The sequence below is a fragment of the Phyllobates terribilis genome, unplaced genomic scaffold, assembly GCF_046119375.1.
Source record: "Phyllobates terribilis strain yellow unplaced genomic scaffold, ASM4611937v1 Scaffold_1__5_contigs__length_1240528914, whole genome shotgun sequence".
Classification (NCBI taxonomy): domain Eukaryota; kingdom Metazoa; phylum Chordata; class Amphibia; order Anura; family Dendrobatidae; genus Phyllobates; species Phyllobates terribilis.
In genome coordinates this window covers 739,933,190-739,946,599 of record NW_027362761.1, presented here as the reverse complement: position 1 = coordinate 739,946,599, position 13,410 = coordinate 739,933,190, and the positions used below count along the sequence as shown (strand labels likewise).

The window sequence follows — 13,410 nt, the reverse complement described above, 5'->3', positions numbered from 1 at the left end:
TGGATAATTCCTATTTACACTGAGCAGCTTTTGTCTGTGTGTGTCATATATATGGCCTCCTAATGTGTGTATGTATGCAGTGGCATGTACAATGTGCACCCCTGGTCAAAATTACTGTTAATGTGAACAGTTAAGCAAGTTAAAGATGATAAAATTATCTCAAAGTCCTGAAGATAAAGATGACACATTTCCTTTATATTTTAGGCAAAAAATATATATTTTTCACCTTTTGCATTTTAAAAATTAGAAAAAGAAAAATTGGCCGATGCAAAAGTTTGAGCACCCTGCATGGTTAGTACCTAGTAGGACCTGCTTTTGAAATTATCACAGCTTGTAAACTTTTCTCCTTCCCCCATGACCGCACCATGGAGAGAGAGAGGAGATCTGCCTTTCAAGGGCAGGAAACCTACAGATAAAAAGGGCGATACCTGTCCTGCATCAGTTGGTTTCCTGTCCTTGACCTCGTTGCCGGAAGAGAAGACGTCGTGGGATTCCAGGCCTGGTCAGACCGATTTCAGGCAGACACAGTTTCCTGAAGCGCCACCGCTTGGGTCAGTGGGCCTCTAAGGTGTGCGGGGAGACAAAGCGGACAAGAAACTCCAGGACCCCACCAGGCTGTGCAGCGTCGGATGTTGCAGCGGGGCTGCTGCCTCTCCGTATAGACCGTCATGCTGCTTTCTGCGCAACCCGGGCCACCGCTGGTGAGAGAAGCTGTGCACCCCGGACTTCCAGATTCCATTGTGCAGGTGCTGGGACGCGTCTTGGCACGTCCCTGGGACGCGTCTTGGCACGTCCCTGTGACACAGCGCCGCAGGGCAGGCCGGGTGTCCTGATTGCAGGTGCGCGCGCCCTTATACAGCGCTGCGAGTCCGGCGTCCCAACTGTGCATGTGTGGGGACCCATCGGGGTTAATTTAATAAAGTTGGACTGGAAGTGTAAAGGCCGGAAGTGAAACTGGCAGAAAGAGTGGGGGGTGAGGGGGGCTGCTGGGGTTTAAATACCACCAGGAAGCACTGGGGAAATGCTTCTGATAGCGCTCTGGAGGCCCCTCTTAAGCTATGAACGAACAGGAGCGCTTGGAGGTGCAGATTCTGCATCCTCAGTCACAGCAGCAACAACAGAAGAAGCAGGAGGACCCTTCCCATCATCATGGTCTTGACAGCAGTGTAAGTGGGCGTTCTGTCAGGTCTTCCCAGCGCAGCAAGGACTCCAGAGTGGCGTTGACCTCTAGATGGAATCCGTCCACAGAAATGGTTCCTCCTCCTAACCCGGTACCCCTTTTTCCGTCAGAATGTTAAGTAATCTAAGTTAAACTTCACTTTGTAATTGGGGTCCGCCCCTTTTTCTTCTCTTATGCAGGGAAGAAAAATTATGTGTAAGACCGAGCACAAGACCTGTGCACTTTGCATGAAAGTTACCCACTACAAGAGAGAAAATACTCTGCAGTTCTTGTATAGAACAAACAATCTGTGAGGAAACTCCAAAATTTGCCTCTGAGCTTAGGTCCATAATAAAAACAGAGGTAGAAAATACCTTTTTAGATCCGTTCAGGGTAGAGGAAAAAAAAAGAAAAGACCAAAAACGTATCCCCTGAATCCAGGTCTAGAAGAAGAGGGAAATTGTGATATTTTCAAATCAATCATCATCATCATCATTCATCATCTAGAGGCGGACATAGCTGTTTTCCATTAGAGGAAACAGCCTAATTAAAGCAGTTAGTTCCACTATGTGGCTGATAAACCCTTGTCCAAAAAGGTCAGTAAAGGACATAATGTTTGACTGGAACAGAAAAAGCGGAAATCATTCCCTCTTAATGAAAAAATTCAATCATTGATGAGGAGGGAGTGGAAAAGGCCAGAGCGAAAGGGCTTTTTATCACCAAAAAGGAAAGTATCCCTTGAACGACCCTGTATGTTCATTTTGGGAGAAAGCACCAAAGCTAGACATGGCTATCGCCAGGGCTTCCAATAAATTTTCCCTCTCCACTTGAAGACATGGGGGTATTGAAGGGTCCCATGGATTAAAAAGCTGATGGCTTCCTAAAAGGTTTCTGGGAGGCTGCTTGTTGGGGGAGCTTAAACCTTCGGTAGTGGCCACTTGTACGATCAGGTCTGTAATGGTTTGGTTAGACCAATTGGAGACGCGGCTTAGAGAGAAAATGTCTAGAGATGAGGTGTTAGACACCATCCCGGTAATGAAAGGGATGGCTGCCTTTTTAGCTGACGCATCTGGCAGCCAGATTAGCATTTTTTTCTAATGCAGCCCGACGAGCTCTCTGGTTTAAATGTTTCGCAGGGGTCCTTCAAACAAAATTCAGGTTGTGCTCCATTCCCTGTAAGGGTGAATTCTTATTTTGGCCTACGTTGGACGATCTACTTTAAAGCCGGTGATGATAAAAAAAAAAAAACGCTTCCCCGTCCTCTCCACTATGTCCTATAGAAAGTCCTTTTGGAGTAGGAAATGTATTCGTAGGGACCAAGATAAGTGGGAAGATAGAAGAAGGAAAAACAAAGTGTTTATGTTCAATAGATCCTTCAATGATAACCTACCCCCTACCTCGGGAAAAACCTCATTGGGAAGGCTTTATCTCTTTTTCTCCGGCCTGGGAAAGAATATCCAACAGCTCTTGGAGACTAGACCTAATAAAACTAGGTATAAAATTTCAGTTCCACTCAGTACCCAAATCGAATTTCATAGTGACACCCCAGCGATCCTCAAACGAAGAACAACTAGTCTTAGAACAGGAGATTCTAGGCCTTGTAGGGAAAGCAGTCCTACAGGAGGTTCCTCCCCAAGAAAAAGGCAAAGGATTCTACTCCACACTGTTTTGGAGTTAAAAAAACAAACAAAAACGGATGGATCTTTCAGGACAATTATAAACCTAAGGAAGCTGAACAAATTATTTGAAGATCCAGACATTCAAGATGGAAACAATAAAAACATGTCTGAAAATGTTGTTTCTGGACTGTTTTATGACTGTTTTGGACCTAAAGGACGTGTATTATCACGTCCCCATCCACAAAGACTATCAGAAATTCCTCAGGGTAGCAATCTCGATAGTGTTCGACTACCCCTCCTATCAGTACCCTGCTCTCCCATTCGGTCTAGCCATAGCTCCACGGGTGTTGACTAATATAATTGTAGAGGCAATGGCACACTTGAGGGAATAAGATATTCTGATTGTTCCGTACCTAGACGATTTCCTGATGATAGGCAATTCCTTCCAACATTGCAAGAATCAGGAAGGTTATGAATTCCTTGACAGACTTAGGCTGGCTTTTAAATATAAAGAAATCAAAAACCGAGCCAAATCAAGTACAGGAGTATCTGGGTATAATAATACATTTGAGGAAATAGGAGTGTTGCCTCCTGAGAGAAAAAATTCAGAAGATTGTGGCTCCGATATCTCGGACGATGGACCATCCCTCTATAACTCTGCGAAAAGCCATGTCCCTCCTGGGCTCTATGACTGCTTGTATTCTGGCAGTTCAATGGGCCCAGATGCACATCAGGAATTTACAGTGGGAAATTTTAGGAGCCAAAATTTATCTAGAAAGGCATTTAGGTCCGTAAACTTTGTCACCAAAAACTACTTTCTCTAGGCTGGTGAATGAGGGTAGACAAATTAACCAGAGGTATTCCGTGGGTAATCACAATCTCTCAGATACTGCAAGCCCCAGGGGTTGGGGGGCACACTTGAATGACAAAATAGCACAGGGGGGCTGGACAGAGGACCTAAGATTGGTATCCGAAAATATGAAGGAGCTTCTAGCGATTAAAAATAGCCCTTTTTATAGAATTTTTAGACCCTCTTCTTCAGGGTCATCACTTAAGAGTATTCTCAGACAACGGAGTGGTAGTGGCATACTTGAATCACCAGGGAGAAACCCTGTCCCATCCTTTGATGGAAGTAACAGACCTCATCTTCCAGATAGAGACCCCAAATTGTTCTCGGCTATCAATATTACTCATAAAAAGGACAGAAAATCGCAGAGCAGACTTTCTGAGCTGGACCCAGCTGAGGTAGGGCAAGTGGCAACTGAAACAGTCCATATTCAATCAGATTGCAGAAATTTGGGGATGTTCTACCATAGATCTATTTGCCAACAGTCAGAACAAAAAGGTAGATGCATTCTGCTCAATAGATCCCAAGGGGAACCCAGTAGCATTAGATGCCTTCATGATCCCATGGAACCACACTCTAGCCTATTCTTTTCCTACGATTGCCTTGATTTTGGCAGTTCTGAGAAGGATCAGAGAGGACAACGCAAAAGTAATCCTAATCGCCCCCTTCTGTCCGAGGAGGATGTGGTTCTCTTTGCTGAGGGTTATGTCCATCTCCGACCCCTGGGTACTCCGGAAATTCCAGATCTTCTTTCCCAGGGGCCGGCTTATCATCCTCAGGTAACAAACTTACACATAACAGCCTGTAATTTGAAAGGTCTCTTCTGTGGGATGAAGGGTTTTCCCCAAATTTAATCTCCACAATACTACAAAGTAGGAAACCCGTCACCACCAAACTTTGAGCAGGTTTCTTTCCTCTTCAGGTCCCAGGGGTAGAATGAGGTGTTCCATTGATAGTCCTATTAGAATTCCTGCAGAGGGGGTTGGAGTAGTGTCTTCCTACAAGCACCTTAAAGGTCTAAGTCGCAGCATTAGGGGCACTATACAATTGCAACTTGACGGGTGAATCTGTGGATATCTAGATTCATCAGAGTTTCGACTAGATCTAGACCCAGCCCTAGTCAGAACCCCACCCCCTTGGGATTGAAACTTTGGTCCTTACGGCTTTAACTAAACCTCCTTTCGAACCCTTAGACGATACATCTCAAAGTTTTATCCCTCAAGACATCACTTTTGGTAGCACTGTCTGCAGGGCCCCACTTTACACAGATCTTGGAGGATAGAGTCATCCTTAAACCCGACCCGGCCTATTTGCCAAAAGTAGCGGCACGATTCCTCAGATCCCAGGAGGTCACCCTTCCGTCCTTTTTGCCCCAATCCCAAGAATAGGGGTGGGGGTGTGTGTGTGTTGGGGGGGGATCTACATACTTGAGATGTCAGGCGATGTCTAATCTAGCTGCCACACGAGTGTAGGAAGGATAGGTCTTTGTGTGCTTCCAGGGACCTCGGAAGGGGCTAAAAGCAGGCAAAGGCACGTTGGCAAGATGGATAAGAGACACCATCTCTCTGGCATACTCATCAAGTGGGGAAGCTGCTCCGGAGAGATTAATAGCTCACTCGACAAGGGCAGTGGCAGCCTCCTTGCTGAAAAAGCCAGTGTCTCAATAGAACAGATATGTAGAACTGCGACACGGTCATCCCCTCCTCTACCTTCTTTAAGCATTATAGGCTGGACCTATCCTCTTCCTCAGACCTCACTTTTTGTAGAAGGGTTCTGGAAGTGGTGGTTCTTCCCTAATGATACATTTCTTTGCAATTCTCTCCGTGGTGCTGTCATGGGGGAAGGGGAAAGACTTAGTTACTTACCGGTAACTGGATTTCTCAGAGCCCATGACAGCACCCGTATATTCCCTCCTTTCATGCGTGGGTGTGCACACTTATTTTGTTGTTTTGTGGTTTGAGTAGTCATATGGTGTTCCTGATGAGCTTTTTAATAATGTTGTATGTTCTATTTAATAACCTGGAGGTCCTCTCGTGCTCTGTAAACTGATGTGGGAGAGAGGTACCGCCCTTTTTATCTGTAGGTTTCCTGTCCTTGAAGGGCTGATCCCCCTCTCTCTCTCCGTGGTGCTGTCTTGGGCTCTGAGAAATCTTGTTACTGGTAAGTAACTACGTCTTTTGTAGCTGGATAATTCTTGTTTGAGGGATTTTCATCCATTCTTCCTTGGAAAATTCTTCCAGTTCTGTGAGTCCTGGGTCGTCTTGCATGCACTGCTATTTCGAGGTCTAGCCACAGATTTTCAATGATGGTCAAATCCGGGGACTATGAGGGCCATTGTAAAACTTTCAGCTTGCGTCTTTTGAGGTAGTCTATTGTGGATTTTGACGTGTGTTTAGGTTCATTATCCATTTGTAGAAGCGTCCTCTTTTCAACTAAAGCGTTTTACTGTTGGTGTTATGTTTGCATCAAGAATTTGTTGAAATTTCATTGAATCCATTCTTTCCTCTACCCGTGAAATGTTACCCATGCCAATGGCTGCAACACAACCCCCAAAGCATGATTGATCCAACCCCATGCTTAATAGTTGGTGAGATGTTCTTTTCCTGAAATTCTGTGCCCTTTTTTCTCCACATGTTCCTTTTGATCATTGTGGTCAAAGAGTTATATTTTAATCTCACTGGTCAAGAGGAATTATTTCCAAAATGCATCAGATTTGTTTAGATGTTCTTTTGCCTACTTATGATCCTGAATTTTATGGTGAGGACGCAGGAGAGGTTTTCTTCTAATGACTCTTCCATGAAGGCCATATTTGCGCAAGTATCTCTGAAGAGTAGAACAATGTACCACAACTCCAGAGTCTGCTAAATCTGTCTGAAGGTCTTTTGCAGTCAAGCAGGGGTTCTGATTTGCCTCTCTAGCAATCCTACGAGCAGCTCACTGAAATTTTGCTTGGTCTTCCAGACCTTATCTTGACATCCACTGTTCCTGCTAGCTGCCATTTCTTAATTAAATTTCAAACTGAGGAAAGGGGAACTTGAAAATACTTTGCTATCTTATAGCAATCTCCCTCTTTGTGGACCTCCACCATTTTCATTTTCAGAGTACTAGGCAGCTGCTTAGAAGAACCCATGGCTGCTGTTTTTTGGCACGAGGTTAGACGAGGCTGGCTTTTTATAAAGCTGGGAAATTTGCATCTCCTGGACTTTCCTAATGATAGTGAACGGGCCATAACCCTAACAGGCTAATTAATCCCTTTTCGGCATGTGCCATACATGTACGGCACGTCTCGTGTCTGTCCCTTCAGCGTGGGCTCTGGCGATGAGCCTGCACCTTTCTGTGGACATGACAACTGATCTTATCAGCCGTCATGTGCCCCTAACAGCCGCGGGTGGAATTGCGATCCATCCGCGGCGGTTAACATGTTAAATGCCTCTGACAATCTCTGACAGCAGCATTTAACATGGCCGCGGCATAAGGACGTCATAGGTCTTGCCCATCGGCGACCGTGTCACATGACCGCGGGACACCAATGGTTGGCATGACAACCCAGGGTCTGCAGGAATCCCCTCCAGTTGTCAGTACCCGGATGCCATGAGCGCCGCGTGGAGGTTACCCACAGTTGTTTGTCCATGTTTATTTATAATGTGTTAATGTAATATAAGTAATGCGTACCTTTCCTGAATTCACCGGAGTGAGTTTCTTGTCTGATAAATGACTTTGAGAGATGGATCATTGGTGTATTTGCTGTAGAAAATATCCCACAGTTATGAATCCACCATGCCCACAGTGTTGGTAACGGGCTGGATTCTGAGTAATGCAAAGTTCACACGAGCATATGAAAACATTGTCAGATTTCCATCCAGAAGAAATTTCATCTGTTTGAAATGTCAGATTTGTATTTGCACACCCCTAGTATTACACTGATGTTGCAGCTTTTTGATTTTCATTGCAAAAAAACGTTTGCGCTTAACATGAAGTGACCTGGATGAGAGCCGCATAACTAACAAAAGTGGGGTAAGTGACTACAGTCCTGTAGTAGAGCCCCTGACTGGTGTAGAAGCCGCACGTTGGCGCTGACAGATGCACCAAACTCATTACTCCATGCTCTAAACAGAACGCCAGTCTTCACGAGTCTGCCCTTCCATATATTTATTAAGATCCAATGAGGCTTAATATTTTCGGTTTTTTAGTTTGACTTTAATAATAATCTGGATTTCCATAGAGGTGATTCCATAAATCCACGGTTTTAAAACTCCATTTGCGAGCTGTTGTCAGCACATTGGCAGCTTTGGCTTGCTGCTTTCTCCCTGTGCTTGGTTAAATAGACATGAGTTTAGATTAAATATTTCATGACTGCCTGCTATTCGGAGAACAAATGTTACTCTATATTGCACTGGCAGGTCTAATTTCCTACTGCTCACATAAAGCTTCACTTTGGCCTCCCTCAGTCACTTCTGATGGGACCCTCCTCTTTGACGTCGTTGACATTTCAGAATGGCGAGACTGCTCCACCTAAGAATCCCTGAGAGCCACAGCCACCCAAAAACTCCAGGGTGAAATCTGTATTCAGTGAAGACTAATTGTAAAATTTATGAGATGGGAGATGGCATCTGCTACTGATAACATTATGTAGATGGAAGGGAAAGAGAAAGATGGAGGCAGAGCCCCGTCCCTCTGCCATCTACATAGAATCTAATCAGGCGCAACTGTCCTTTCCGGTCTCAGTAATATCACAATCTGTCTTCACTGAATACAGATTTTGCCCGTGAATTGAGACTTTTGAATGTGTGCTAATGATTTATGTAATAAATATTAAAACAACGGTTACTCCTTAAATTAATTCTGTTCTCAAAATTCTGTTGTATTGACATTCAGGCAGGCCCCACGTGGTTATTTTTTCTGCAGCACACGTCTTTCTGCCAGCACTGTGCCACTGCTACATGTAAGCTAGCGGACTGATGTGACTGCATTCTGCAAAATAAACCCAAATGCAACATGGCCACATCCACTTGCGTCCTGTTATGATGCAGTAGTGGAATGGCTCACTCTTTGTCAGTACAACATCACTGTGTTTGTGGCCAATATTGATTTCCGCATTACGGGGTCATTGAGTACTTTAAAATTACATTACTTTTGATGTTCCATTTGACATCCGTGATGAAGCTTCACTTTAAAAGCCAATCTTCTCATTTGTATAAATGCTGCTTACCAACATGTACTGTTATACATACAGGTAGGCAGAAATAGGCCAGCCGCTCACAGCTGGAGTGTCAGACTTCGCAATGCATGTGAATCATTTTAAAGGGATTTTAAACCTACTTTTGCCTCCCTTGTGCAGATTTTGTGTGACAGCAATCTCGTTTATTAAGGCTAATGCTGCCTCTGCTCCTATCTGTTTCTATAGTTTATTTCTATTTACATTACTGTTGTTTTTCCCCTACTAGGCAAAATATATCTCCCACTGTATCGATGAGATCAAACAAGAACTTAAGCAAGACAACATTGCTGTGAAAGCTAATGCCGTTTGCAAGCTAACCTATGTGAGTAATTGTCTTAATTATGTATGATTCCCCCCCCCAAGTACAAATTAAAAAATATCAATTGTTTGCCAGTGACACCCTGTTGTCAACTTCAGGACTTTATATGGGTTATAATTAAAAATTCATTCACTTGTGGGTGGTTGGTTGTTGGCTGCCCATCACAGATTGGCACCTTCTAAGGCCGGGTCCACATGGCCGATGTGCCAGTCATGAGTCAGTCTGCCGTATAGTCTGCTTGTCTGTATTGCAGGCCAGTGCAGGAGCTGCATGCTATTACTTGCACAGAATGGTGCATACCATCCCCCCTGATCCCCGCACCTTCTCCTTCCCCAAAGACCCTGAAGTTCATGTGGAAAGTCACTGGTGTAAAGTAGCACATAGCCCCTGCTTGGCCTGTTAACAGGTGTACTTTGCATAGCAATGAATGAAACTGGCAGTGTAAATAGATGGGTTTAGTGTAGCTTTTATGCGGTTAGCGAATGGGGTTTTAGTACATACAGTGTTTGATGTTCTATTAACTGCACTGTGTGAACACACCATAAGGCTATGTGCCCACAATGCAGATTTGAAGCAGAAATTTCATGAGCATTTCTGTATCTCCTTGGCAGAAAAAACGCATGCGGATTGTACATGCGTTTATGCATGCGTTTTTTTCAAGCGATTTTTGAGCATCACTTGGAAAAGGGCTTGACAAGTTGGTCACACAATATAAATAAATGCAACTGGCATGGATTTATATTGTGTGACCAACTTATGAGGAGATTTCTACTTCAAATACTGCATCTAAAGTAAGAATTAAAATAAAAAGAAATAAAAAAACCTTATATTCACCTCTCCGGCGGCCCCCGATCTCCTCCCGGCAGCATCCTCTCTTCTCGGCGTCCCGCAGTGTACTGACTGGTCCTGCCAGTACACCGCGGGACGCTGAGGAGAGAGGACGCTGCCGGGAGGAGACTGGGGGCCGCCGGAGAGGTGACTATGAATATTTGTTTTTTATTTTTTACTTGCAGGTACTATGGTACCCGGGTTGGAGGAGAGTCTACTCTTCTCCAGACCCGGGTACCATCTGCGCATTGAACCGCACAATATCCGCATGTATACATGCGGATATTATGCGGTTCAATGCAAGTCAATGGGCGCGATTTCACCGCGAAATCACGCCTAAATTGGTTTTGCTGCGGATTTTTTTCGCAATGATACATCCCAGACCTCTTAACAAGCGATTTTGATGCATTTCCGTGGCGTGGGCACTCAGCCTACAGTGGGTACGGAAAGTATTCAGACCCCTTTAAATTCAACTTTCCATTAATATGCTTGACTACAGCACTCTGAACAGCTAACTTCTTTAGCAATGACCTTTTGTAGTTTACCCTCCTTGTGGAGTGTGTCAATGACTGCCTTCTGGACATCTGTCAAGTCAGCAGTCTTCCCCATGATTGTGGAGTCTACTGAAACAGACTAAGGGACCTTTTTAAACGCTTTGGAAGCCTTTGCAGGTGTTTTTTGTTAATTATTCTAATTTACTGAGATAATGACTTTTGTGTTTTCATTGGCTGTAAGTCATAATCATCAACATTAACAGAAATAAACACTTGAAATAGATCACTGTTTGTAATGACTCTATATAATGAGTTTCACTTTTTGTATTGAAGAACTGAAATTAACTTTTTGATATTCTAATTTAGCGAGAAGCACGTGTATGTTAACCAAATGTAAGATAATATGCACTGTCATATCTGTTCTCGGCAATATTTTTACTTTTAACATAAAGGCTTAAAGAGACAATGTCAGCAAGATTCCACCAAAGAAACTATTGATATGCACATGTAGCTCTTACAAAGAAAAGTCCAGCAACACGTTTAAATGGCCAGTCTGTTCCTATGTTACTGAGAAATCAGCGTTTGAATTGATATATAAATGAAGCTGTCACTCCATGTCTGTTCCCTGTCCAGAGCTGCCACCACCTCCTCGACTCCTTTGCCTGAAGTCACTTATAGAGGCTGTAAGTCATGTAGGAGGCGGCGGCACTGGGTAGGGAATAGAGCTGGAGTGACAGAGGCTTCAGATCTACCATAGTCATTTACATATCTATACTGGTTTATCAGTAACAGATAACTGACTGGCCATGTAAAGGTATTGCTGGACTTGTCTTTAGAAGAGATACATGTGCATATACAGGGTGGTCCAAAAGTAGGTGGACAAAGTGTAATAAGGTTATGAAGGGGGAGATTTATCAAACATGGTGTAAAGTGAAAGTGGCTCAGTTGCCCTTTTGCCCTTAGCAACCAATCAGATTCCACTTTTCATTCCTCACAGACTCTTTGGAAAATGAAAAGTGGAATCTGATTGTTCGCTAAGGGCAACTGAGCCAGTTTCACAGATCTAGTTTTCACAGATAGATCTCCCCCAAATCTGTTTTCTTTTCAGATAATTCAGATAACACATAATGGCAAATAATTTAAATACAGATCAAAGAAAATGGATTTTAACAGAGTATTGGAAATCTCAAAATGCTGAAACCGTTAGAGCAAATTGGGTTGAAACATTTGATACTCAAGACCCAAAGAGACAAACTATTTACCGCATTCATGACAAATTCACTGCCACTGGCTCAATCCTTAATGCTCCAAAAACTGGTCGACTCAAAACAGTCTGTACAGAAGATAATAAACAACTTGTTGCTGAAACATTTGTTCAAAGTCCAAAAAAGTCCACAGAAGAGCCTCTTTGGAATTGGGAATTTCACGAGCTTCTATCATGCGAATCCTGAAATCTATTGGGTGGAAAGCTTATCGTCCACATCTAACTCATGGTTTATTGGAGGATGATGGCAGCTGCAATTTAGTGAGATTATGCTTAACGAAATTGAAGAAAATCCAGTAATTTTAGATAACAACATGTGGAGTGATGAAGCTTCCTTCAAATTATCCGGCCATAATAACAGACATAATTGTATTTACTGGTATAATGAGAACATGCATTTAACATTAGAGCAACAACTAAATGAGCCTGGTGTCAATGTTTGGGGTGGTATTTCAAGTTTTGGTGTTTTATTTTTTGATGGAACAGTCACAGGAGATAAGTATCTCGAAATTCTAATGAATCAAGATGTTCCCCAGTTACAGCAACAGCCTAATTCAAATGACCTTTATTTTCAACAAGATGGGGCCCCTCCACATTATTCAAGAGTAGTCCGCGAGTATCTTGATGAAACATTTCCTAATAAATGGATTGGCCGAAGAGGCCCATTTGATTGGCCGGCACGTTCACCAGACTTGACCCCAATGGATTTTTTCTTTTGGGGAGTACTCAAAGACAAAGTTTATAGTCTAAAACCAAAAAGTGTCAGTGATTTGAAAAATTGCATAAGAGATGCATTTCAAGAAATTAATACCCAAAGAGACTTGTGCAAAAAAGTTTGTCGAAGCGTAAGAGGCGACTTCAAAGCTGTGCAAATTGTAATGGAAAACAGTTTGAGCCCCTGCGTTGATAAAATTTAAGGGCTTTTGCATTATTGTTCAGAATAAAATGTAATTGTCAATGTTATGCTTGTGTTAGTAAATATAATTTTATATATAAATCAAAATAAATGTTATTCTTTTCTGGCCACCTACTTTTTGTACCACCCTGTATAGTCTTTTATGAAATCCTGCTGACAGATGGGCATCCGAGGTTGTTAAAGGGAATCTATGTGCAGAAATAGGACCGTACCGGAGGCTATTTTACCACGAGATTCCTGATAATTAGTTTCCTCTAGTCTTGTGATCTGTTCAGCAGTGAGCACTTGCAGCTGCTGCTTGTAATAGAAGTCAGCATGAGTAACCACTATATCTGAATCATAGAGATGATTATCAACAGTGTCCTGAGACATGGAGACCCCCCAATACTCTAGAGAGTCCAGTTTTTTTCCCCTTGTTATGTAAGTGACCCCTTTCTAGTGTCCCATTTAACGTGTGTGTATCCAAACAGCGAGCCTAGGCTGACTTGTTGTGTCTCTGGCAGCCATCCCAGAAAATGCGTATTGTAGGAAAGGCAGATGTTCAGGGAAATAATGGGAACTAGCTTGAAAGAGTCATGAAGAATACATTTTAATGGTGGGCTTACACTTGCTGATCGGCTAGATGAAAGCTGATCAGCAGTCATTTATGATCTGTTCAGACAGGCTGCCCACGCTTTCATGCACACTTGCTCTTATGATCGTCCTGTGTGCGTACATTAACGTTATCCTTGGTACCCCATGACCTG

At 43.2% G+C, this 13,410-nt stretch overlaps 1 protein-coding gene across 2 annotated transcripts in view; it reads left to right on the top strand.

The window, feature by feature from the left end:
• Positions 1–13,410, top strand: part of AP3D1 (adaptor related protein complex 3 subunit delta 1) — an 81,118-nt gene that overhangs the window by 19,689 nt on the left and 48,019 nt on the right. For both annotated transcript variants that reach the window (XM_073686394.1, XM_073686393.1), the window contains exon 2: positions 9,070–9,165. In XM_073686394.1, coding sequence (XP_073542495.1) covers positions 9,070–9,165 — 96 coding nt within the window. The remainder of the gene's footprint in view (positions 1–9,069; positions 9,166–13,410) is intronic.